The sequence below is a fragment of the Dipodomys merriami genome, unplaced genomic scaffold (assembly GCF_024711535.1).
Source record: "Dipodomys merriami isolate MVZ:Mamm:240054 unplaced genomic scaffold, mDipMer1.0.p SCAF_22, whole genome shotgun sequence".
NCBI lineage: Eukaryota > Metazoa > Chordata > Mammalia > Rodentia > Heteromyidae > Dipodomys > Dipodomys merriami.
Window position 1 is genome coordinate 16,862,761 of NW_027203604.1, and position 26,403 is coordinate 16,889,163.

At 50.0% G+C, this 26,403-nt stretch overlaps 2 protein-coding genes across 3 annotated transcripts in view; both read right to left on the reverse strand.

Moving 5' to 3' along the window:
• Positions 1–26,403, reverse strand: part of Radil (Rap associating with DIL domain) — a 44,814-nt gene that overhangs the window by 7,225 nt on the left and 11,186 nt on the right. For both annotated transcript variants that reach the window (XM_070033463.1, XM_070033462.1), the window contains exons 3-5: positions 6,845–7,092; positions 5,992–6,621; positions 4,344–4,381 (exon numbers count right to left, since the gene is read on the reverse strand). In XM_070033463.1, the coding sequence (XP_069889564.1) occupies positions 4,344–4,381; positions 5,992–6,621; positions 6,845–7,092 (916 nt within the window). The remainder of the gene's footprint in view (positions 1–4,343; positions 4,382–5,991; positions 6,622–6,844; positions 7,093–26,403) is intronic.
• Papolb (poly(A) polymerase beta) lies at positions 19,383–23,594 on the reverse strand. The gene has a single exon (XM_070033461.1). The coding sequence runs from the start codon at positions 23,412–23,414 to the stop codon at positions 21,486–21,488; it is 1,929 nt and encodes a 642-aa protein (XP_069889562.1). The 5' UTR covers positions 23,415–23,594; the 3' UTR covers positions 19,383–21,485.

The following is a 26,403-nucleotide window of genomic DNA, read 5'->3' on the forward strand; positions in this document are numbered from 1 at the left end:
ACACACACACACACACACACACACACACACACACACACACACACACACCCTCCACTCAGGCCAGGGAAGATCCTAGCTTCCAGAACAAGAGCTTAGAGCCTCAGTGGATTAAGTTAAATGAGGCAATCCCAGAGGAGAGGTACGGTGTGCACTAAATATCATGTGAAAGCAGGGGGCGTTCGACATTGCCAAGCTTGATCCTAGCCCCTCAGGAAAAAATAAAAAGGCAGAAATGAAACAAAGTTCTTAGGAGATTCAGAGACAACCATGGTCTGAGATCTGCAGGCAGGAGAGCGGAGCCAGCCAGGCAAGTTCCCACCACAGACACGCTTTGTCCACTGGGGGGCGCTGTTACTCTAGTTAATTAAAACAGGACTAGCTGGCACTGAGCAAGGCCCTGGGGAAGCTCACACCCTCCCTGGCCCAGGGTGGGGCTTTGGAAGCCTGCCATCTGGGCGGAGGGGAGGGGAGTGACGCCTGCCTTTTCTGGGAACAGTGGTAAAGTTGGGGGTAAAGCCAATGGCAGCTGCCTGTCACTCAACAGTCACCCCATCTTCTGGCCATCTCTCCCACCAGCCCTGGGCAGTGTCAACCACCCAGTGTGATGGGAGTCCTGGGGAAACAGGCCACACCCACAGGAAAAGTCCTGGGACCCTGCAGGAAGCTGGTTTGAGGGGGTCAGGAGAGGCGGAGTTTTGTTTCTCTCTCTCGGTCCCTAGCTCTCCCCTGGGGCCTGAGGTTCCGCTAGTTCCCCCTGACGTAATCTCACTTTTGTCCCCAAACAACACTGACCTCTCTCTGTCCTGCTCCTGGGCAGGGCAGGAACTAGCTGCAGCCCATCTCTGCCTGCTTCTGCTGCGGGCCAAGCCCTTCTTGTTCACCCTGCACCACACCAAGCCTGCTCCTCACAGGTTCTCCACACAGGCACCTGGTTATTTCATGGATAGGGTCTCATGATCTCGCCAGAGGCTGGCCTTGGATCACGATTCTATTTACATTTTCAATGTGACTGGAATTATAACCTCCACACCCCCCCCCCCCCACGATAAATGCCTGCTTGCTGACATGGGGTCTAAATGTTTGCCCAGGCTAGCAAAAATGTAATACTCCTGGATCTTCAATTCATTTGGTTTTCAAAGCCAAATTCTATCTTGCTCCCAACATTCATTACCTTTCTCAATTTCCCCCACAACTCAAAGCAATGTTCAGGCCTGTACCCAGAAAACAAATACCAGGCACTGCCAGCTGCAGTTCCCCTATCAGACCCAGAGTCAACAGCAAGTTTACCCCATTTGCCACCTGGGCATATGACACAGAGGACCCTCTGAGCAGGGCATCGAAGACCCATCTCATCCCACCCAGGCCTGATGGGAAACACGACACACAGGCCCGAGCGAGGAATGCAGTGGTGAAGGCCGCACCGCACAGCCCGGTCATCCTGTGCACGGGGCAGGCGGGCAGCGACGGCACTATCAGGCAGGTTCCCTCTGAGCAGGGAGTGGACACAGCTCCCAGTGTGCGCAGGGGCGGGCTGGCCCGCAGCTGCCTGTGGTGGCCAGCTGCACCCAGGTGCGCAGGGAACTTGGTGCCCAGTACAAGAGGTAGAGCCGCTCCTGCAGCCTGGAGAGGCCAAGCACCAGTGTCAGATCACCCCAAGAGAGGGAGAGAAAATTCACACCAAGCTGTGAGCAGGGCTGGTGCTCTTGTCTCCTCACAAATCCTGGGGACAGGAGACCACAGGGGCTCTCAGCTGCAGAGCAGAGCAGGGCCAGACTGTGGGGTCACGGGCAGCCAGGACGAGCCCAACACAGGAGATCCCAAAGTGGTGAAGAGGTCCCTCAAGGCCAAGCAGTCTGGCAGCACTGCCAGGAGTCTAGGGGAGGGACAGAGATGGAGGCACAGAGCAGCTGCTGGCTCCTCCCAGGTCCCTAGGAGGGAGGGGTGGTGGGAAGGAGGCGGCCAGACAAGCCAAGGGGGATTGGCTGTCTCCTGTCTTTTCTGGGGCTGAAGAAAGCTGTCTGTGGACCAACACTACAAAATGAATGAGCAAAGGTGGGTACTGGTGGCCCACACCTATAATCCTAGCTTCTCAGGAGGCTGAGATTTGACCATGGAGGGTCAAAGCCAGTCTGGGCCACAGGAAGAAGGCAATTTGGAAATCTGAAACAAAAAGGACCAGCCCGGAAATCAATAAGCCAGATGAACACAGACAAGAAGCACGTGACACTCAAGTGGAATCATAGGAGTTGAGTGGCATGGTGGGCCCCAAGACTGGACACTAGAGGAAGAAGGAAGCCCTGAGCACAGGGTCACCAGGTCCTGCTCCTCCACATCCTTCCCATGATGCTCTGCTTCACCACCGCCAGCGAACCATAGATGAATCCTCTGAAAGCCTCCTTTTAAACTGTTTCTGGGTACTTGTCATAATAAAAACCTGACGGAACCACAACAAATCGTAGCCTGCTGTTCATTAAGCCACCAGTGGACCAGGCCATGGCCAGGAAAAGGCAGATGTGTTCCAAGAAGTCCAACAATACACCTCGCTGACAGGCGCAGGGAGGGACGGTTACTGACGTGGACCAGGCCTTCTGTGAAGCTGAGACCGCGGGCAATTAAGAAGGAAAGGCAACAGCGATCTGAAGCAAACTGGGCGGGATGTGTCACCAAGCCCGGGGTGACTACATCCCACTGCTGGACTGTTGTGTAGTTTGGAAGGGATCCGTTATTTTTAAAAGGAAAAGAGAAAGAAAAAAAAAAGCAACAAGTGCACATCAGAGGTGACACAGGACTGTTTTCACACTGAAACATGGAAAGTTCTGGAAATTTCCGTCCAGCAGCAGCAGCTGCTAAGGGAAGACGGGCTCTTCCTGTCAGCAGGAAGCTGGGTCCATGTCCAACCTCACCTCGGCCTGGCGGTGCCAGGGGCCCCAGGCTACCCCAACAGACAGGCCCTGTGAGAAAGGCTCTGTATGCACAGGGGAGCTGGAGAGTTCCTGCATCTCTATGCCCCCTCAGCCTGGGAGCAGAGCAGGTGGGGCTTCCCTGCCTGGTCCACCAGACCCTCACCACTGCACCCCCACAGGCCACAGTGCTGCCACCACCACAGTAGAACCTGTGCGTCTGCTGCCCTTCTGCCAAGTGGGAGGCGTGGTTTCCCTGCAGAGGGTGGGGAGGGGTGTGGTCTCCAGGGCAAAGGGTGGGGGGAGGGGCATGGTCTCCTGGACAAAGGGCAGAGGTCTCCCAGACCTCCCAAACTGGGCTCCTGTGAGGTGCATCATGCAAAGGAGCTTGGAGCAGACATCTGTGCAAGAGGAATCCTGAACTCAGCTCTCAACTCTACCTGGTTCAGGCAGTGGCCTGGGTCAGCCCTGCTAACCCAACACGAGGCCTCTGTCTCTGTGCTTTGCTCCTACCTGGGAAGTTTTCAGGACCCTGGAGCGCACACGTGGCCAGTGTGCTCTGCTTTCTTGGAGCAAGGGCAGTACTGGGGTTTGACCTCAGGCCCTTGCCCATGCTAGGGAGGTGTTTCATGTCAGACGCCACGTCCCCAGCCTTTTGCCTTAGTGTGATTTGCAGAGACTCTCATGCTTTTGCTGGGACCAGCCTTGGATTTCAAAACTGCAATACCCTACACCTTTTGAATAGCTGGGGCATGCACCAGGCATGCACCACCACACCCAGCCCATGTGCTCTGACAGGAGAGGCATGAACAGGAATGGAGCTGGCTCTGCACAGTGACCTGACGTAAGGAAGATGTCACCAGCACATGAATCCCCCAGTGCCAAGGTCCTGTTCCCCCATGTGCTGCCTGACATGACCCCTCTGCTATGTATGTGGCTCTCAGGTGGGTGGCTTCACTAAGGCGTGCAGGGAGCCATGTCTCTCACTGCTTTCTTTGGCATGGGTTTAGGCCAACTACACTGGGAGAACAGGCAGCAGATCCAGGGGAGAGCCTCTACTGCCCATCTACACAGTGCACTGGGCAACCGCCGAGTGCCTCCAACTCTGCCCAGGTACGAGTTGGCTTCCCATGGCAGCTGGTGCTGGGCAAGGCAATGCTACCACCTCCCTCCTAGGGAGGCTGCTGCACTAAAGGGAAGGGGACTCTCAGGGATGGGGAAAAAGGGGAGGATGCAAGGCCTCTCAGGGGTAGGATGCGCTGGGCAATTTCCCACAATACCCCAGTGGGAAGGAAAGGCAGGCTGCTCTGGGGGAGGGCAGTGAGTGAAACCCAGATCCAACACCAGGCCCCAGGAGGCCCCAAGAGACTCAGCCCTGGGAGAGCAGGGGCCTCTGGGATCTGAATGCCATTAAGGCAAGTACAATGACCAGTCCATACTTACAGTTGTGCCTGTTTCTCTGCCAGTTCTTTGGTTTTCTCCTAAAAGGAAAAAAAGTGAGGAAACAGTAACACAAGGATACATAAAAACACACACTGATCCCACTCCACAAAAACCAGGGTACACGGTCCCAGACACCCAATTCTGTTTATTCTAGGCTTGGCTGGAAAGAACACGTTCTGTTGACTTAGCCATCTTCTGTTCACCCCCTTGCTGAATATGACCCACACGCTTCTTGCAAAAGAAATGGCCCACTCCCCCAGAGCGCATTAACAGCATTGCTTTGTTTTGTTTTATTATTTGAATGGTGACTCTGGCATTTGCCCAGGTGATCCTGGAACTCATGATTCTCCTGCCTCAGCCCCTTGGGGAGCTGGACACAAATGTGCATCACCACACTCAGCTTGCTTGGGTCTTACTTTTTGCCTAGGGCTGGCTGTGACTGTGATCCTGCTGTTCTCTGCCTCCTGAATAGTTGGGATTACAGACATGAGCTACTATGCCCAGATTTGTGTTGCCACTCTTAAGAAATCTTTCTTGGGGCTGGGAAGGCGGCTCAGTGGTAGAGCGCTTGCCTTGCATGCCTGAGGCCCTGGGTTCGATTCCTCAGCACCACATAAGCAAAAAGAAAAAAGCTGTAAGTGGCGCTGTGGCTCAAGTGGTAGAGCGCTAACCTTGAGCTGAAGAGCTGAGGGACAGCGCCCAGACCCAGAGTTCAGGCCCCATGACCAGACCAAAAAAAGAAAAACTTTCTTGGCTAGGAGTATGGCTCAAATAGTAGAGTACTTGCTTAATGAGCAGGAAGCCCTAAATTCAAATCCCAGTACTGCTAAAATTTTTTTTAAAAGGGAAGAGGAGATAAAGAGCCATCTTTTGGGTCCTTGTGAGCTATCACCACGGGGCAGGAGCTGGTAGAGAACCTGAGACCATGGGAACTACCCCCATATCGCAGGTAGCCTGTGCCAGCACTTCCAAGTCCAGCCCATCACGGGACCTGGAGTTATGTGTGTGCATGCACGTATGCATGTGTGTGTGCATGTGTATGTGCGTGTGTACATATGCATGTGTGTGCATGCAGGTGTGTGTGCATGTGTATGTGTGCATGCTTGTGTGTACACATGCATGTGTGCGTGCATTTGCGTATGTGTGTGTGCGCATGCTTGTGTGCATGCATTTGCGTATGTGTGTGTGCGCATGCTTGTGTGCATATGCATATGTGCATGCATTTGCATATGTGTGTGCATGTTGTGTATGTGCACGTGTGGTAGCAGAGGGGCCAGGTCTGGGGGGAGAGACCACAGATGTTGTTCCCTGCCCCACAATGCTTTTCTCCAGCTTACAGGCTACCATTCAGCTTGGAGGGCAGTGTCAGAAGACAAACTGCCCTGCAGCCAATATGCATGCATGCCTCCCTCCCTCCCTCCCTCCTTCCCTCCCTCCTTCCTTCCCTCCCTCCCTCCTTTCCCCTCACTCCCTATGCTGGCCCTGCTGGTGCCTGAAACTGGGCCTTGGAGGTGGGGCAGTGTTGAGGCTCAAGGTGGCTTGTATCCAGCCTGGCAGCAGCAAAGGGGTGCACTGGGGAGATGACAGGCCTTCCTTCCAAGGCAAGCAGAGCCCGGCCCTCACCCCCCAGCCAGCACCATGCACGCACCCACACGGTGTCTCGGATCTGCCTGGCTATCTTGAGCAGGAGCTGTCCGAATGCGCCTGGCGTGAAGTGGGTGGCTGAGTGCTGGATACAGAGGCAGAGGAGGAAGGCGGGTGTCAGTTTGTGGTCGTCACCCCCCGGCTCGATCAGTGTCATGATTCTCTGTAGCAGCAGGTCTTCCAGGTCAGGCTCAAACTCCAGGACCAACTGCCGTCGCCGTGGAAGGCCAGCCTGTGCGGAGGGGGCCCCCCGCCCCTTCAGTGCTGCCCCGCACATCCTACAGCTCTGAGGCACAGCGCCAAGGCGGGCCAGGGCCCCAGGGGGCAGGGGCTGGGCCTGCTCAGGGTCCTTGAACAGCAGCAAGTAGTAGAGGCCCAAGGAAAGCAGGTCACCATGGCGCAGCACCACGGGGCCCCGCCCCACCTCCGAAAAGTTGATGGAGATGGGGGCACCCACAATGGGCTCCAGGACCAGCCTGGCCCTGGCCTGGCCTCCGTCAGGGGGTTGATGGCGGCGGATGGTGCAGTGCAGGGGCAGGATGTCAGGGGCCGACAGGCTGATGCTGGGCTTGCTGGAGGGTGTGCGCTGGCCCACAGTGTGCCGCTCCCGGCTGAGCACATACACCAGGCTGTCCTGAAACACACAACGCCATCAACCCATCAGAGCGGCAAGGAGGGGGAGGGCAGTAGCCACCTCTGCAGCTGGGCCTGTTGTCCCTGGGACCCTCCAGGGCTTAGGCCACACACCCCAGGGCCCCCAGGCATGAGCGGCCAGCCTCCCAGAGCTACCCCCAGCAAACAGTGGAGTCAGGACAAGGCACCCCGGGACACCTGGGGGTAGCTGAGGAGTAACTTACATGCTGCTGGCTGTAGCCCTGCAGGAGAAGCAGGTGAGGGCACTGGTACAGGGAGAAGCGCATGGCGTCGGGCCCAGACTCCTCGGGGACTGGGGCAGCGTCCGGTAGGCTGGTGGCGGCGCTCAGGCTGGTCTCGCTGACTGTGCGGCGCAGCCCGGGTGGAGGGGAGCTTGGCACTGCTTCTGCAAGCAGAGCTGGGGTTCCCTTGGCGCGGATCCGTTGCAGCCTCCGGGCCTGGGCATTTATCCCTGCAACAGCACACGGGGTGTAGCTGGTCCTATGGCCTCAGTGCCACCGGGCACACCTTGACCCCAATCCCACCAGGACACCACAGCGCCACCAGGCAAGCTCCAACTCAGATTCCACCGAGGTGCCATCCATTACAACAGATCTGGAGAAAATCAGGACTGCTGTCCATGTCCTGTGGCTCAGGGGCAGTGCCTGCCCTCCAGGAGTCCATGGCACAAACCTCACCTATGCCATGCCTTGCATCAAGCCCACCAAATGCTTGCCCATGCTGGTCACTCTGTCTCCCAGAGCTGTCCTCCCAGCCCACCTGCATGCCAGCTAAGCTCCCCTGGGAGGACGCCCGGAACCAAATGGTCAGCCACTTCACAAGGTGGCACGCACCCACAAGCCTGCACTGTCACAGCCAGCTGTCCCCTTCCTCAAGCTGCAGTGACACTCTCAGGCCACAGCAGACATGCGCATGCACGCATGCGCGCGCACACACACACACACACACACACACACAGAAACACAAACACACAGAAACACATGTACTCACAACCACACAGGACCATCACATATGCATTCAGATCACAACACAGACACACAAACATTAGCACATACACCTGTGTTCCCATGTACACACACACACACACACACACACACACACACACACACACACACACACACACACACACACACACACACACACACACACACACACCCCAACCAATGCACACAGAGCCCGGAAGGAAAGGCATTTCAAACGCGTGCTTACAAGCAGCAGCACTCTGCGCTTCCTAGGCCATGGCCGCTGGGAGCGCTGACAGGCGGGAGGGATGGCGCCACAGCCCCGGCCTCCTGCGCCTCTGCTCCATCCTCTCCGCACAGCCTATGCGAGGCAGCTTTTCCTCCAGCCCATCCCGAGGAAGGGAGGCCAGCAAGCAGCTGGGCTGTGCCTCACCCGGGGCTGGCGCTGGATCTGCCCTTCCTTCCAGAAGGCTGTCTGCGCACCTGCAGCCTGGGGGGGGGGGGGGGGCCAGGCACGGGAGGGAGGCTGGCCAGCCGCAGAGCCAGGCTGCGAGGCTGCTCTGCCTGCTGCAGAGCCTGGCCCGGCCCAGAGAACAGGCAGCAGGTGCCCGGCAGGGGGGGCTGGAGCCCCAGGACCGGCCCACTCTCCACTCCAAGAAGACAACACAGTCCCAAAGAATGCTCTCACCCTCAAGTGCTCCCCAAATCCTGGCGAGGGGGGTTGGAGATTGCAGGAGAAAATGATGAGATCTGCCTCTCCCAGAGTCCCAGCCCACCCCAGGCCAGGGTCCCCTGGGGCTGCTCCCCTTGCTTAGAGGCTGGCTGGACCCCTTCTCTCCAATGACCGTCTCTGGGACAGCTCTCATCTGCCTGATCCCAGTGGCCAGTAGGTCAGAGCTGAGGCACCTTGCTGGGCACTGGCCACACCCCAGGAAAGGCTCTTGCTCAAGGTGGTGGCAGCATGTGACGGTGCCCAGGGCCCTGGCACATGGGAGCCTGAGGACAGGGATGGCCATGGAGCAGCAGCCGTGTCCATGGTGACACCAGCACAGCCCCCGAAGACAGGCCTCTCCTTGGATCCCCTGCTGTCCCACATGTTTGCAAACTCACGCACCTTCCTCAAGTCCCCTGCTATCCTGCACTTTTGCACACTCAAGGTGCACACACAGGGTTGGCCTCTGCAAAGGACCACTCATAGGGCAGCCTAGCCTATGGATGGCAGGCGGTGCACACTTCTGCAGCCCTCGCCCGCTATGGGCTACAGTGACCCCTTGCCTCTGTTACTGGGTGTAGAAAAATGCACACCACACCTCATTTTCAAACAGCTGTTGAGAGCTGCAGCTGTGGCGGGGGGGGGGGGAGTGGAGGCCGCGGCTTTAAGGTTGGGGGAGCTGTGCTGTGCGCAGGAGGGAGTGGTTGGCTATAACACAGGCACAAGGTCTTCATCACCCTCATGCTTTGATTCTGCTTTTAAAACTCTCAGCAAATGTAAGTGGAAGGTAACTAATTCCTTATACTTTGATTTTTTAAAATCTATTTTGGGGGTTTTCTTTGAGACAGAGTCTCACTACACAGCCCAACGATTTCAAACTGGCCACCTTCTGCCTTAGCCTCCTGGGTGCTATCATCTGTCCCTGAAAGAAAGCCTGCCTGCCTTTCCTTCCATTTATTTAATTTAGTTATTTATCGTTGGTACTGCTGTGTAAACTCAGGGCTTTGCACTCATCAGGCAGGTGCTCTACCACCTGGCCTCACCTCCAGCCTTTTTGCTTTAGCTGTTTTTCAGATGGTTTCACTATGATCTTCCTACCTCCGCTTCCTGAGGTGCTGGAATTATGGGTATGTGCTCAAAGCTTCTCTTCAGGTAATAACCACAGAAGCCTTAAAGTTCTCCCCTCTCCCAACCCTGAGAGGAAGCTGCAGGAGTTAAGGTCCAGTGTTGTGGGGCCGGGGGACCTGGGCTCTTCCACCCAGGGACTCCCTCTGCCTGTATCAGGAGCCCTGGACCCTGAGGAAAATAAACACTTGCCAACACTCTAAGACCACTGCCCACCCAGGTGAGGCAGCTCGATGGGGTTTAAACAGAACAGCTGGGCTACAGGCCCAAGCGGGAGGTCACGTAGCTATAGCTATAATGGAGGCTGGGCGGGCCCAGTGGCCTCTCCTCGCCCCCAACACTTTCAGAGCTTTCCTGGGAGTACTGAGCCTAGCATCTCTGAGCACCTGCCCGGCGTGGCTCCCTGGCTCCTGAAGTGAGCTGACACTGAGGTACCACCCTCCCCTCCGGCCCTCCACTGAAGGTACTGGCCATTCTCCACCGGCAGAGACTGTGGTTCAGGATGGTAAATTCACCCGGCAGCAGCTGGGGTGGTCATCAGAGCCGCCACCAGGGCTGCTCCGGCTCTTCCTGAACGTCACTGGGTTCCTCCATAAATTCACCCCGTGGTTTCCCCTGTGGCTCCTGGAAGGGCATCTGTGCTCGCCCCTCCCTGCTACCCGGCACACAAATGCCATCTAGGGTCATAGCTAAAGCATTATTCATGACAACGAACTCATTCCAGACTTCAGAACGCTACAGTCCAAACTGAAAAGAACATATCTCATTTGGACACACATGGGAATTTACAAAGGTGGGCCACATCCAGGCCATACAGTCTCTACAAACTTAAAAAAAAACTCAGCAGAACAATGTTATCTAACAATAAAGAAATCAAGCTAAAAACAATTCTTAGAAAAATCACCAAATGTTACCACTAAGCTTTTTTTTTTTGGGGGGGGGTCCGGTCGTGGGGCCTGACCGCTGTCCCTCAGCTCTTCAGCTCAAGGCAAGCGTTCTGCCACTTGAGCCACAGCGCCACTTCCAGTTTTCTAGTTGTTTATTGGAGATAAGAGTCTCACAGACTTTCCTGCGCAAGCTGGCTTTGAACCGTGATCCTCAGCGTGAGCCACTGGCACCCGGCTGAAGCATGCTTTTTTTTTTTTGGGGGGGTCCGGTTGTGGGGCCTGAACTCTGGGCGCTGTCCCTTAGCTCTTCAGCTCAAGGCTAGCGCTCTACCACTTGAGCCACAGCACCACTTCCAGCTTTTTTTTCCTGCTTATGTGGTGCTGAGGAATCGAACCCAGGGCCTCATGCATGCAAGGCAAGTGCTCTACCACTGAGCCACCTTCCCAGCCCTTGAAGCATGCTTATTATAAATATGTTATTGTCAAAGAAAAGTCCTACTGGCAAACCAAGAAGTGTTTGGTATTGGGTAAAAACTAGTTATTAACTATCAATACTGTGGGATTTAGCTAAGGAACTTGGATGAGCATGAACAGCTTTAAAAGCATATGTTAGAAGAGAAAAAACAGGAATCAACTGAATCTCAAAAAGTTAAAACAAGCAAGAAAAAAAAAGCCAAACAAAACAAAATCACCCAGAAATGAATAAAATCAGAGTCGAAGGTAAGAAATTATGTTAGGAGTAGAAATTAATAAAACAAAAAACAAACATAAAGCATATAAACAAAATAGGGAAACTAATAAAACTGACCCATTTCTGGCACTTCTATGAACAAGAGAAGCCAGGTGCTAGTGGCTCACACCTATAATCCTAGCTACTCAGGAGGCTGAGATCTAAGGATTGCAGTTCAAAGGCAGACTGGGCAAGAAAGTCCATGAGACTCTCATTGCCAATTAACCACCAGAAAACCAGAAGTGGTGTTGTGGTTCAAAGTGGTAGAGAGAGTGCTAACCTTGAGCAAAAGAGCTCAGGGATAGCACCCAGGCCTGAGTTCCATCCCCGCTAAAAAAAAAAAAAAAAAGACAGAACCCCATGGATCACGAAAAAGATAGGTGCTATTAGAATATCCCACCCAATTATTGGAAGCATCAAGGTCAGAGTTCATTTCTGACAATGTAAAGGAAATATTATGAAACTTTAGACAAAATGGACAAATTCTTAGAAAATAATGACTTACCAAAGCTGATTCCAAAAGAAAGAGGGCCCTCATAGTCTGTTGATATGATCACTGAACTGTGGACCCTGGCCCACCGCATTGGGAGTCTCTCAGAGATACTGTTCGCTATGTCAAATTAGACACAGATATGCCTGCACTTGAAAGTTATGTCCATCTCTCCACAAAGGCACCTGAATGTTAAGTTGCTAAAGAAATAACCACAAGTTGAACATTCCTATACAAAGATACTTAATAAAACAAATATTTAAAAGTAAAGAAAGATGGGAAAAAAGAAAGATGGGAAAAACTCCACAAACTCCACATGGATCAGGGTCAATTGCACTATTCAGTGGCACTAAAAAGATGTACACAAGCCAGGCATGGTGGCTCATGCCTATAATTCCAGCTACTGGGCCAGTCTAGGCAACAAGTTCAAGAGACTCTAGCCCCAAAACAGAGCGAGGCACCAGTGGTTCACTCCTATAATCCTAGCTATTCAGGAAGCTGAGATCTGAGAATTGGAGTTCAAAGCCAACTTGGACGGGAAGTGCATGAGACTCTTATCTCCAATTAACCACCAGAAAATGGAAGCAGCGCTGTGTCTGACAGTGGTAGAGCACTAGCCTTGAGTGAAAAAGCTCAAGGACAGCACTCAGGCCCTGAGTTCAATCCCCACAACCGGAAAAAGGAAGGAAGGAAGGAAGGAAGGAAGGAAGGAAGGAAGGAAGGAAGGAAGGAAGGAAGGAAGGGAGGGAGGGAGGAAGGGAGGGAGGGAGAGAGAGAGAAAGAAAGAGAGAGAGAGAGAAAGAAAGAGAAAGAGAAAGAGAAAGAAAGAAAGAAAGAAAGAAAGAAAGAAAAGCCAGGTCCACATCTCTCACACCTTTATTTCTAGCTACTCAAGGAGACTGAGATCTGTAGACGGCAGTTCAAAGACAGCCTGGGCAGAAAATAAGACTCTTATCTCCAATCTAAGCAGCAAAAAAGCTGGACTAGAGGTGTTGCCCAAGTTGTGAAGTGCCAGCCATGAACAAAAATGCTAGGCAAGAGTGGAAAGTCCTAAGATGAAGCACCAGTATTGCAAATAAAGACAAATAAATATACAATACATAAATTTTTAAATCAACTAATTAACCACAGCAAAAGGAGGTGGTAAAGTACCTATCTAGAAAGTACACAGCCCTGAGTTACAAACCCAGCACCACTAACCACAGAAAAAGACTCTTATAACATGAGGAAAGAAATGTTAAAGTTTTTTTTAAATCCAGAGGGTAGTAAGTGGGAATGACTCAAGTGGCAGAGCACTAGCCCTGAGTGAAAAAGCCAAGGTGGATTGAGAGTCCCTGATTTCAAGCCCAGTACCAGCACAGACATAGACATAGACATAGACACCGACACCGACACCCACACATACCCACACACCCACCCCACCCCCCCCCACACACACAGAACATGTAACAATGCACACAGACTGGATGAGAAGTGTCAGACTATTGGTCATGCTTGGCCTTGGGGTAACGGTGCTCTCTTCCTAATACATTCCCAGCTGGCAAGTTTTCCACAGCAAAGGGGGGGGAGACTGCTGTGAAGCTGGTACTTCTGATAAATGTGGCCGTGTCTCTCTGCCCAAAGTCCTAGCTGGGCAAAGCCCTCTTCCAGGAGCAACTAGAAACCCAGTCAAGATAGCAGGGAAGTGAAGAGATAAAATGCCTGGAAACAGAGCCCTCCAGGGCTGTTGTCATCCCTCAATGTTCAATCTTTCCTGTTCCCTTGTCCCTGCAGCCAGGCCTGAGCACAGCAGTCCCAGGCAGCTGGAAGGAAGCCACAGCCACAGGCACACACTTGTCCTTCACCCAAATCATCCCAGAGGATGGATGACAGGAGCTATAGGGGGGGCTATAATTGCAAGCATTCTGGATCCCTGGTGACCAGGAAATCCAACTCATCATCTCTCCACTCACTAGCTGGTATGTGGCAAGAAAGCAGTCTTGCATTGCATTCACATTCATATTCACTACTACCTCGTCACATTCACTATTACCTCCTGACTAGTAAGCAGGCTTAACATCTCACTTTTGGGTAAGTGAGTGAGGTGGCTATGCCTGTAATCCTGGGCACCTGGGAGGCAGCAATCAGGAGGATTGCAGTTCAAAGCCAGTTCAGGCAAATATACTCCACCTCAACCAATAAAGCTGGGCATGGTGCGACAACTACAGGGAAGGCAGAAATAACAGGATCATGGTCCAGAGTGGCCAGGACAAAAATGCCAGTAAGACCCCATCTCAACCCCGTAAAGCTGGATGTAATGTCATCCAGCTACACACATGTGTGTGTGCACATGTGCATGCACACACACACAAGGTATTGCTTTGGTATTGTTTTAACTATAAAATATTTCAAACACATGTATAACTTGGACTGTAACCAAAATAAACATCCTTGCATTTGCCTCTCAACCTAAAAATCATGGCTCATTCCTCTCACCCCATCAAAGAACCACTATTGTGGATTTTGTGCTTAACAGCCCCTAATTTTTCACTTACACTTTCTTAGGCCATACTATTTCTTTTCACTTTGCAGCCCAAGCTAGCCTCACACTTGTGATCCTTGAGCCTCAGTCTGCAGGGTGCTATGATCGCAGGGTGTATTCTTCCACACTAAGCTTGACATACACAGTTTTTTTTTTTGTTTGTTTTTTGGGTCCAGTCATGGGGCCTGAACTCTGGGCCTGGGCGCTGTCCCTCAACTCTTCAGCTCAAGGCTAGCACTCTACCACTTGAGCCACAGCGCCACTTCCAGCTTTTTTTTCTTTTTGCTTATGTGGTGCTAAGGAATCGAACCCAGGGCCTCATGCATGCAAGGCAAGTGCTCTACCACTGAGCCACCTTCCCAGCCCCGACATACACATTTTTAACTGGAACCTATACTGCTTTACTTTGTATCCATTATATAATCTGTATCACACCATGAATTTTTCAGGCACATGCTTTTTCCCTCAGCACCGTGAGACCTGAATGTCAGAAACTATGATTTAGAGTCACACTCTACACTCGTACTGCAGGAAAACTGGCTGGCCAGCCCCTCCCCACTGATGGATATGTAGATGTCTTAAGCTTTGGACAATTACAAAACTCCGTTGTTGTTATCAATACAGTGTACCTGCTTCCTGGTTACCCATGGGACGGAGTCCTGTGGAAAGTGCTTACTGGTTTTCTGATATCAAGGCCTATATAGAAAATGATTTTGTACACATGGCACATTGGAAATAACCAGAGGGTTTAGAGGATACTGGACATGGCCATGGGCTCTCTAAGAGGACCTGAGAGGAATATCAGCGCCCACAGTACCACATAGAGACCAGCCAGCAGAACAAATGGAACCCCAGATGTGGGCCTATCACTTCTGTGAAATGCACACATTTTTCTTTTTCTTTTTCTTTTTTTTTTTTTTTGGGTCCTGTCGTGGGGCCTGAACTCTGGGCCTGGGCACTGTCCCTCAGCTCTTCAGCTCAAGGCTAGCGCTCTACCACTTGAGCCACAGCGCCACTTCCGGCTTTTTTCTTTTTGCTTATGTGGTGCTGAGGAATCGAACCCAGGGCCTCAGGCATGCAAGGCAAGCGCTCTACCACTGAGCCACCTTCCCAGCCCCACATTTTTCTTAAAAGAGGGTCTCTGGAGGTTGGGAAGGTGGCTCAGTGGTAGAGCGCTTGCCTTGCATGCAAGAGGCCTTGGGTTCAATTCCTCAGCACCACATAAGCAGAAAAAGCCGGAAGTGGCTCTGTGGCTCAAGAGGTAGAACACTAACCTTGAGCTGAAGAGCTCAAGGACAGGGCCCAGGCCCAGAGTTCAGAGGTCAGGCCCCACAACTGACCAAAAAAAAAAAAAAAAAAAAAAAAGAGGGTCTCTGTAGCTCAGGATGGCATCCAATTCATGGTCCTCCTGCCTCTGTCTCCTGAGTGCTAAGATTACAGTCATACACTACCACATGTGGCTTTCTTAAACCCATTTTTATTGTCTAATAATCTTAGTTTTTTTTGCCATCCTTAAAAGATATATTTCATACCCTTCCTATGCTCAGTTTTATGTGTCACAAAGTCTCCTAGCCTATTACCTGCCATTACTGATGAATAAAATCTCAGTCATGGGGCTGGGAAGGTGGCTCAGTGGTAGAGTGCTTGCCTTGCATGCATGAGGCCCTGGGTTCAATTCCTCAGCACCACAGAAGCAGAAAAAGCTGGAAGTGGTGCTGTGGCTCAAGTGGTAGAGCACTACCCTTGAGCTGAAGAGCTGAGGGACAGCGCCCAGGCCCAGAGTTCAGGCACCATGACTGGCAAAAAAAAAAAAAAAAAAAATCTCAGTCATATCAATCTCTCAGCTTTCCTGAGTCTTCCTTAGGAAATTCTTACACTATTTGTTACTGACTTATTTGTTCATTAATTTATACATACACATATACACTCACACACACACATACATACATATATATTATTTTATTTTATTATTTATTTATTTATTTATTTTTGGTGCTGGTCTTAGGGCTTAAACTCAGGGCCTGGGCGCTGTCCCTGAGCTTTTGTGCTCAAGGCTAGCACTCTGCCACTTGAGCCATAGCTCCACTTCCCAGCTTTTTTGGTACTTCATTGGAGATAAGAATCTCACAGACTTAGGGCTGGGAAGGTGGCTCAGTGGTAGAGCACTTGCCTTGCATGCCTGAGGCCCTGGGTTCGATTCCTCAGCACCACATAAGCAAAAAGAAAAAAGCCGGAAGTGGCGCTATGGCTCAAGTGGTAGAGCGCTAGCCTTGAGCTGAAGAGCTGAAGGAAAGCGCCCAGGCTCAGAGTTCAGGCCCCACAACTGGACCCAAAAAAAAAAAAAAAGAATCTCACAGACTTGTCTTGCCCTGGATGGCTCGGATGCACAATCCTCAGATCTCAGCGTCCTGAGTATCTAGCATTAGAGGCATAAGTCTGGCATGGGCTTAGTCATTTATCTTTGAAACAATGTCTCACTACAGCGGGCTCAAATTCTAGATTCTCCTACCTCAGCCTCCCAAGTGCTGCAATTACAGGTATAGACCACCATACCTGGCTTAGTGATTCATAATTTACAATACTATAAACAGAGAATATGCTCTATACATCAGACCCTGAAATAATAATATTGAGTATTGCTTTCCAGTCTACCATGGTTAATTTTTATGATGCCCATTCTATATATTTTTTTTTTGGTGGTATCGGGGTTTGAACTCAGAGCCCCATGCTTGCTAGGCACAGGGTCTATCACTTGACTCATGCTTGTAGGCCTTGTTTTTGTATTTTTCCACTAATGTCTAGATATCTAGTGTTTCTTGCCTGAGGCCAGCCTCAGACCTCCATCTTCCTTTTTTTTTTTTTTTTTTTTTGGTCAGTCCTGGGGCTTGAACTCTGGGCTTGGGCACTGTTCCTGGGCTCTGCAGCTCAAGGTGAGTGCACTACTGCTTAAGCCACAATGCCACTTCCAGTTTTCTAGTGGCTTATTGGAGATAAGAGTCTCATGGACTTTCCTGCCCAGGCTGGCTTTGAACCACGATCCTCAGATCTCAGCCTCCTGAGTAGCTAGGATTACAGGCATGAGCCACCGGCGCCGGCTACATCTTCCTACTTATGCCTGAGATTAGAGACATGAGTCACTTCACCTTGTTTATTGATTAATCCAAGGCTGGCCTCAAACTGAGATCCTCCTAGTTTCTGAGTATCTGAGACTACAAGTATGAGCCACCACACCTGACCCTGCCTGATTCTTTTTTTTTTTTTTTAATTTAATTTTGTGAACATACTGTACAGAGGGGTTACAATTGCATGGGCAGGATAATGCGTACATTTCTTACCAAGCACTGCAGCCTCCTCCTTTGTTTACCCTTCACATCATTTCCCAGCCTCCCCCCTCCCCCCCCAATCCCCATCCTTCTCCCCCCCCCCCCCCCGCACCAACATAGTAAAGCTCATTTTGGACATGACAACTTGTTGCAACAGGTCCACCTGTATCCTTAAACTGGTTTTTCCCCATCTCCTCCACAAGTTATACTGACATCAAATATAGCAAAGAGATAATCTTATAAATGCGTTAGAAACACATGCATGAAAGAAAAAAAAACATTAAAATACACATCTAAGGGTTCATTTTCCTGACATCACATTATCTGACCTTTTCCGCTTGACTCATACATATACTAGATATTACAAATAAGGGAAACCATGGGACCTATGTTTCTTTGGGCCTAGCTTACTTCACTTAATATAATTTTTTCCAAGTTTTTCCATTTCCTAACAAATGGGGCAATGTCATTCTTTCTGATGGAGGCATACCTGCCTGATTCTTGAGAAATACTTTCCAATTGTTGGGTGAAGGGTTCTATAATAAATGCCCACAAAATTATTGAAGGCAAACAATTTGGCCAGGAATAGGTCCTGGCCATCTGCCAACGTGTCATCTGTCTGCTTCCACTATAAGGTAGTTGAATGGTTATGACAGAGACCCTGTGGCTGAACCTATTTAGCAACTGGCCCTTTATAGAAAAAGTTCACCAGCTACTGCACTAGACTGTGTTAAACATGGTTCCCTTCTTTTGGTCTGTTCCATAACAAGTTACAAAGAGCTGCTTTTAAATTTTCTGTGAGGGCTGGGAAGGTGGCTCAGTGGTAGAGCGCTTGCCTTGCATGCTTGAGGCCCTGGGTTGGATTCCTCAGCACCACATAAGCAAAAAGAAAAAAGCCAGAAGTGGTGCTGTGGCTCAAGTGGTAGAGCGCTAGCCTTGAGCTGAAGAGGTGAGGGACAGCGCCCAGGCCCAGAGTTCAGGCCCCACGACTGGACCCCCCCAAAAAAAAATTTCTGTGATAAGCACACATTTGAAAAGCACACATTTGAAAATCCCTGTTATTCTTCACTTTTTAAAAATCAAAGCCAATGTGTCTGGCGCAGTGAAATTTACCAACTTGCTGCATTTTCCTGGTGCCTTGTTTTTTCTCTCATTAACACCAGCTGCCCCCTTGTCTCAAGTAACTCTTTTGCTGTGTAACTTGTCTGAACAGCCACTGAACCTGCTTTTTTCCATTAGCATATCATCTTTCCATTTTCACATCATTACATTTTGGACAGATCTCTTGAAACTAAAAGAGCATGCGCCGTGTGCAGTGGCTCATGCCTATAATCCTGGCTTATTCATGAGGCACAGGGCAGGAGGATCTCATTCTAAGCAGGTCTGGACAGGAAAAGTGAGACCTCACTTGAACAATATAAAGCAAAAAGAACTGGAGACATGGCTCAGGCGGTAGAACGCTGGCCTAGCAAGTGCCAAGTGCCCTGAGCTCAAACCCCAATACCACCCAAAAAGAAAAAAAAAACAAAAACAGTGCACAGCTGGACTTACTTTTGCATTGCTAATGGCGTGTCACTCTGTATGCTCCACCCAAGAGTGGTGGTTACAGGGCCTCCCTGGTATTACCCAGGCTCTTCTCCCTTTACCTTGTTCTGATTCCTCACTTTTTCATCTCTTTTTCTTTTCTTTGAGATGTGGCCTTAGGCTAGCCTTGAACTCCTGAGATCCAGTGATCTCAGTATAGCCATCCACCACAGAGCAGGCTTCCTGGTTTCCTTTTTTGAGTTTTAACTCCCTTTTACAAGTCAATGTTGCGTTGAAACGTTAACTTTCTGTGTTTCTCTTAACTTTTTTCTATGCATCTTTGGCCCAATATCACTGATATTCATCAGTGCCCTTGCCCCTTTTGCAGAACAACACACCAAACCATCTGAATTCATAGCATCAGATTTAAACATTACTGTCCAGGATTTTAGTTTCACTTTGTTTGTTTGCCATTTATTTTTATTATGTTTGTAATGGAGAAATACATTATCTGTTTTCAAAATAGTGCTTGAAAATACAAGGAGTACAGATACTATATAACAAACAAACTCTAGTCATGAGACACAACGTACATCACATGAAAAAAAAAATAAGTCAGATATTCAGGTAAGAAAAACTAGAGTTAAAAATCCCAAGTTTCCAGCTTGGTAAAAACAGGTACAGTTACATGAAGTAGTTAATAAACTAAAAGGACAAGACTAGATCTGTGGCCAGCGGTGTGAGGCAGTCAATGGCAGCTACTCAGAATGCAGACACCAGGCACCCTTCACCTGATTCCTCCCTCGTGTGATAGAAGGGCAGGGTGGCCACACAGGGCAAAGATTCGAGAAAGAGAAATGTGGTCCACTAGACATGGCAAAGTCTCAAGTACTGCATAGCCTAATAGGAAGAGGACTAGAGGCCAACTTTGAAAAGTTAATCTGGAAGGGCAAAAAGAAGAGTTTAAATAGTTGCAGTGTTAGCTTTAAGAAAAATGTATGTGTGACAGAAAGGAAGGCAGCTGGGAAGACAGAACCAGGCTATGTGGGACAGATGCTGGGTCCACATTGAAAGCAAGTGGTCAGTCATCTGCATCTGCTATCCCTCAGTTCCTAGACATGGATGGGCTGCTACTCCATTATCTTTTCCTTTTCTTTCTTGGGAGTATTCCTAATCTTTGGCAGGATAAAACAGAAATAGTAAAAAGCTGATTAGATGTCAAGTTCTGTAAATGTTTCCTCTCAAGTCTACTGATAGTGACTGTGGGTAAGTCATGAAGAAATAAGAATTGATTTAAAATTCTGCCCCCCCCCCAAAAAAAAAGGCCTCTGTTGCCTGCATGTGTGTGATTGGGCAAAAGCTTTCTTACATAGCAGGGTAATGTGGTGAACAAAATGTCTGGAACACAGAGATCAGATGACATCCAAATCAGCAATGAGCTTCAGCTATGGGCCCTAAGGACACAAGCCTGCTGGTTTCACATCTTGGCTTGGAAAACACAACTGGTCTGGGTTTTAAAGAAACAACATACAGCATTGTGCAGCAAAGAAAAAAAGGGTGAAGGCAAAAAAGTTTTATGACAAATGATTGAGGATGAGAGAATATGGAGCCTTGTTAGCTCAAAGAAAACGAATGTCTGATCGCTGATTATACACTCTCTGAAACATTCTATAGATAACACCATCACTTCTTGATCACGTCCCATCAGAACCAAAGACTTAGTAACTACTGTTCTGAAGACAAAACTCTACCTTAGCAGTGGACATTTCGTTTGAAAGGGCTGCTGCTAATTCACAGGGATTGAGCTGTGTGTACTTTTGTTCTTTGTGAGTATATTATGCTGCCACACAATGGCATCTGCTTAAGATTAAGAGTGAAGAAACCTACTCAGGAGAAAAAAAATAAAATGAAATTAAAATTCACCAAGTTGAAAAAAAAATCCAAAATTAGTTCTAGTTCCTAACTTAAAAAAAAAAACATAAAGTGCATCATTAATATAAGGAATTCTGATACTAGTTTGTATTGCAAATTTTTTCCCAACAATGCATCAAACATAAATCCAGTCCTGATGTAATCAGGGTTACAAATATAGCTGGAGGGATTTTTCTTTTTTTTATAAGTAGTCCTTTGACAGAGCTAATATAACTGTTGCTGACACGTTAATAATCTGAAGCGTTAATAAATAGTACTTCGAGAATTTCACCAACTAATCTGGACTTCTGATCAAAATTAGGCCAGTAAAGGAAGTTACCAAATGAGCATAAAGCTATTTCGAGTCCTATCTAGTCTGGTTACCCTCATCCTCCTCCTTCAGTACTTGAAGACAATGGGCTGAGCTGGTAGCAGTTTATGGGCCCTTGTGGTGGATTTTATTCATCCAATCTTTTATTGATTTCTTGATAGAACAGGACTGGATCTGCAGGGAGACCAGGGGTACTGGATATATCTGTGCTGGGTATTTCCTGAGAGGCCAACAGAGAGGCTGCTGTTGGAACACTTGCTGAGCTGAACTTAACTGGTTGTTCCACTGTTTTGGTTTTCTTGGTCCCTTCTTTACATGAGAACGTCCTCTAGACTCCTACTATAGGATTAGATATGTTTGTAGCTGTGTTTCCTGAAGGTATTGGTGGATGGTTTACCATATGTGTTGAAGAAACCACTCTGGTCACTGTGGGCTTTGGTGGCGCAGAAATGGTAGGCTGCGAGGGGGCCTGAGGAATGTTTTCACTCAGTGCAACACCTGAGCTTTCACTGGGGCTCACGTGTTGCAGGGAAACCTCGGGAGCCTGTATGGTACTCAAAGATGCTGCCATGACAGCTAGGGCAGGACTGTTTCTGCCCTGAGAGCTGCTCAATGGGCCAGCCTTCACAGTGCTAGTGGGTAAAGGTACAGTTATGTTGTTTTCACTGTCTACAGACATGTGGAGGCTGCTGTCATTTACAGTTGTCAATCTCACGCCTTCTGTTAAATGTGCTTTCTTTTCCTGAAGAACATGATTAGGAAGCAGCTGATGAAGTTCCTTCCTTCTTAAATGCATGGCGGCAATTTTCATATCCATCTCAAACATCTTACTATTCATCGCTTGCCTATAAACTGTATCTGTGAAAGACTGAATATCATAAGTGAGATCGATATTGAGAATGTCAGAGTCTTCTGGCTTTTTTAACACTAGCCCAATCACCCACATTGTACGGAATTCTTCCTTGTCCGCATTTTCTTTGGGTGCTGGAAAGGACTGGGGATTCACATGTGCCAGCGTGATAAACTCGTTCTTTTCCAAGTTCCCAACCAGAATTCGAATCTTTGATTCCACCAAGCCCACCCACTCCAGATGCTGTTTTTCTGTTGGAGCACTTGCCAGAAGTACAATGTAATGCTTGTACTTTTGAAAGAAGCTTGGGGCTTCAAAAAGCTTGGACCAGTCTGCTTTATTCAGCAAAATTTCATGTGTGATAGCTAGCCCTTGTTTAAATTCCTCAATCATAACCATCCTGGTTGAAACGGACACGTTGTACGTGGAGTTCTGCTGTGGGTACGCTGGTGTGATTATGGGCATAAGATGGTACCGGTCGCTGGGATTCACTCTTGGGTCCCATACAGGCAAGTTAAGATTCCGTTCTTCAGGCTCTTTGAGTAACACCGGATTTGGCCATTCCCACTCGGAAAATACCAAGAAAAATTTACGTACAAGCGTGGATGCTACTGCATTTGGATAAAGCTGACAAGTTCTGGCTACTAGCATAGCCCAGGAAACCCCTCCGAGGAAACCTAGTATGTTGGAATAAATATTGTGGCATTTGGCCCACAATTTAATAGCTCTCAGGGTTAACCGGAAGTTGTCAATGTTTGGTACTAGATGTAAAATTTCATCAGTTACTCTGCAACCGTTAAGGCTTCGTATGCATCTAATATCTAAGTTTTTAAGCAAACTGTCATCTCTTAGGTCCAAATCCTCTGGAATGGTTTGTAGTGCTAATCTTGCAAACAAAATATCGATTTCTATCCCGTCAAAGCACAGCTTGATAACTGGCACAAACGCCTCCTCAACCGCCCTCAAGTCTTTCACTTCTTCCTGCAGCTTCAATTTGTCGTAGAAGGAGGTGAAGAAGTCGCTTCTGTCCACGTGTCTGGGGGCGACGCAGAGCGCGTCGATGTCGGCCCCCTTCGTGTGGACGCCCAGCCTGCAGGAGCCGAAGGTGAAGATCTTCCCCCCGACACTGTCCACCACGGCCTGCGGGAGGCTGCGGCTCTCGCTGATCTCCCGGATCCAGGCCTTCACCAGATTATTTAATTTTTCCAAAATTAGAATCCTGCGCTGCAGTTCCTCTTCCTCTTCGAACACCCCGAAGGGCTTCAGGGTCTCCACCAGCCTCCGGGTGAGCTCGCGGTCCGTGTCCTTGGGGGCGGCCAGGCTGATCGGGGAGGAGATGCCCCAGTGCTTCTGCGGCGGCGCGGCCGGCGGAGGCGCTCCCGGGGCGGCCGTCGGAAACGGCATCATCTCTAGCGCCCGCGCCGCAGGGGCTGCTGCCCCGCCACCGCGACCTCGGCGGCCGCCGCCCGGCTCATGATCCGTAGGCGGGAGGGGCGGGCTCCTGCCGCCCCGCCGGCCGCGCTCCGCGCCCGCCGCCTCAAGCGCTTCCCCTCCTTCCCCTAGGAGCCAACATGGCGCCGGGCCATCCGCGGCCGCCTTCCTGAACGGGCCGCGCACGCGCGCGAGTGCGCACCGGCCGCCGCCGCCGGTCTCGCGAGAGCAGGAGCTCTCGGCCTGGCGGGGCTGGGGGACGCGCGCTCCACGGGCGCGAGCGCAGAGCGACCCCGGCGCCGGCCCGCGGGCCCTGGCTCGCCGCGCCCCCGCCGCCCCACCCGGGCAAGCGCGCGCCCCTCGCCACCCCGGCGTGGAACCTACTGTGAAAGGCCGCCGGCGCGCGGGCGCCGACCGCCGGGGCTCGTGGTGGAGCCGCCACCGAGGTCGGCCCCGGGTCCGCGGTCCCCGCGGCGCCAGGGAGCCGTCGGCGATCTGCGCTGCGCTGCGCTGCGCTGCTCGGTACCGGGGAGCCGGGCCCCAGGATCCTGCGGTCGTCTCGTGACCTCAGGCTCCCACGCCGATCTGATATGTTCTGTGTTCACTAGACGAAGAGAACCTTCCAGCCTGTTCTGGCCTCCGCACCCACGGCACCTCCCGCTTGCCTCCCTGCAGCCCCGGCCCGTCTGCAAATCAAGCATCACTGGAGCATTCCCGCAAATGCGCGCACTTTAATTACCATAAGCATCATCTCCAATTCCTTTCGTCTTCTGGTTCATCTTTTGTTCTTCCGTGTTCTCTTTAACTATATCCCACATACTTGTTTAATGGTTACAAGCAATGGTGCCAATGCCTAAGGCTGTCGAAAATCCAGCCCCATGGTTTGCTTTTTTACTGGCAGGGAGATAATACCGTTTGTCCTGTGATTTTGGCTCGCGAGCTCATTTCTGGTGAGGTGGGTATATCCTTCCAAAGATGATTTGCTTTGCTCCTGCAAGAAGCCCTTCTACACTATCACTGTGTGCACTGTAGCTGAATTTCTTAAGCAGAAATGGCCGACACCCTAATGGGTGCAATTTTGAATTCTAGATGCATGTGGGACAAAGGCTAGTTCTCAAATATTTGTTTTCCCCATCAAGAGCCTAGATCAAGACAAATAACCTTGTTCCGTGTCTTCTTAAACCATGCAGCAGATCCCCTTCCAGCTCTGTACTCAACGTGCCTCGCTTCCACCATTCCGACTCAAACTTGGAACACAAGAGTCTCAATTTTAGCTCCCTACCTTGTTAAGTTTTTGTATTTTCTTGGCAGCTGGTAAACTTAGCCATCAAAAGGGACAGATGCTAGCTGGACACTAGTGGCCTATGCCTGCAATCCTAGCTACTCTGGAGGCTGAGATCTGACCATCTTAGTTCAAAGCCAGCAGAAAGGTCCATGAGACTCCTATCTCTGATGAGCCACCAAAAACGAGGAAGCAGAGCTGTAGCTCATCTAGTGGAACACTAGCCTTGAGTGGAAAAATCAGGGACAGTGCCCAGGCCCTAAATTCAAACCCCAGGGGGGAAAAGTGCTAGGTATGGTTTCAGAAACAGCTTAGATTCTGTGGTTTTTGCAGGACTTTTTTTCTCCAGTCTTATAAATTTTCATATCTTGGGTATTCACCCATGCACTTATAAGATGACTCATGATGTTTGCCCAACAGAAAGATTTCACAGAATAATTAAAACATCACCAGAAGCCGGGCACCGATGGCTCACACCTGCAATCCTAGCTATTCAGGAGGCTAAGATATATGAGCATTGCAGTTCAAAGGCAGCCCAGGCAGGAAAGACTGTAAGACTCTTATCTCCAATTAACCACCAGAAAACCGGAAGTGGCGCTGTGGGTCAAGTGGTAGAGCACTTGCCCTGAACTGAAGAGCTGAGGGACAGTGCCCAGGACCAGAGTAGAGTTCAAACCCCACAGCTGACCCCCCCCCGCCCCCGGCCACCAAATCACCAGAAATTGAAGTCCTTCCCCTCCCCATTTCAATTTACCTTGCAAGCTTAACATCATAGAAAAACTGTTTCCCACAAAAAATCTTTTGGGGGCCTCATGCTTGCTGGGCTTGCTTTACCCAGGGAATACTCTCAGCTAATACCACACTTCCAGCCTGGTTTTTGCTGGTTATTTTGGAGATGGGAGTCTTGGACTTTTCTACTCAAGCTAGCTTCAACCCATGATCCTCTAGATCTTAGCTTCCTGAGTAGCTAGGATTACAGGAATGAACCAACGGCACCTGGCCAGTAAAGTCTTTGGGTATCATTCCAATGACCCCAAAATGCTGCATTTTTTTTTGCCTGTAGAAGCTTCTTCCTGGCCTCTAAGACACCTCATTCTTCATGTTGTCTTTGTATCTCAGGCCACTTTCTACTTTTCTCAGCATCCTCATTACATGGCCTCTAAATGTTGGAGTTCCTCCAGTTTCCATACTAAGCCCTCACCAGTATACACTGTATGTACATTAACTACCTAAGTAAACTGTCCATTTCCACAGCCTTACTTACTGTTAAGCCCCTACTCCCACCCCAGTAGGGGGGCTTGAACTCTGGGCCTGAGTACTCTACCACTTGAGCCACAGCACCACTTCTGGATTTCTTAGTGGTTATTGGAGATAAGAGTCTCAAGGACTTTTGTGCCTAGGCTGGCTTTGAACCATGATCCTCAGATCTCAGCCTCCTGAGTAGCTAGGATTACAGGCGTGAGCCACTGGCACCCAGCTAGTGTTAAGTTTTATAAGGAGACCTCTTATGACCACTGATCTATTCATATCATCTGGTTACCACATGTGCCACTTGCATTTGGATGTCACAAACTTCACACAGTTCAAAGAGAACTCTTGCTCTTCCTCAATTTCTGCTTCTCTCCATCACCTCCATTTTAGAACTGGTGACTCCCACCATATACAGAGACTTAGGGGTAATTC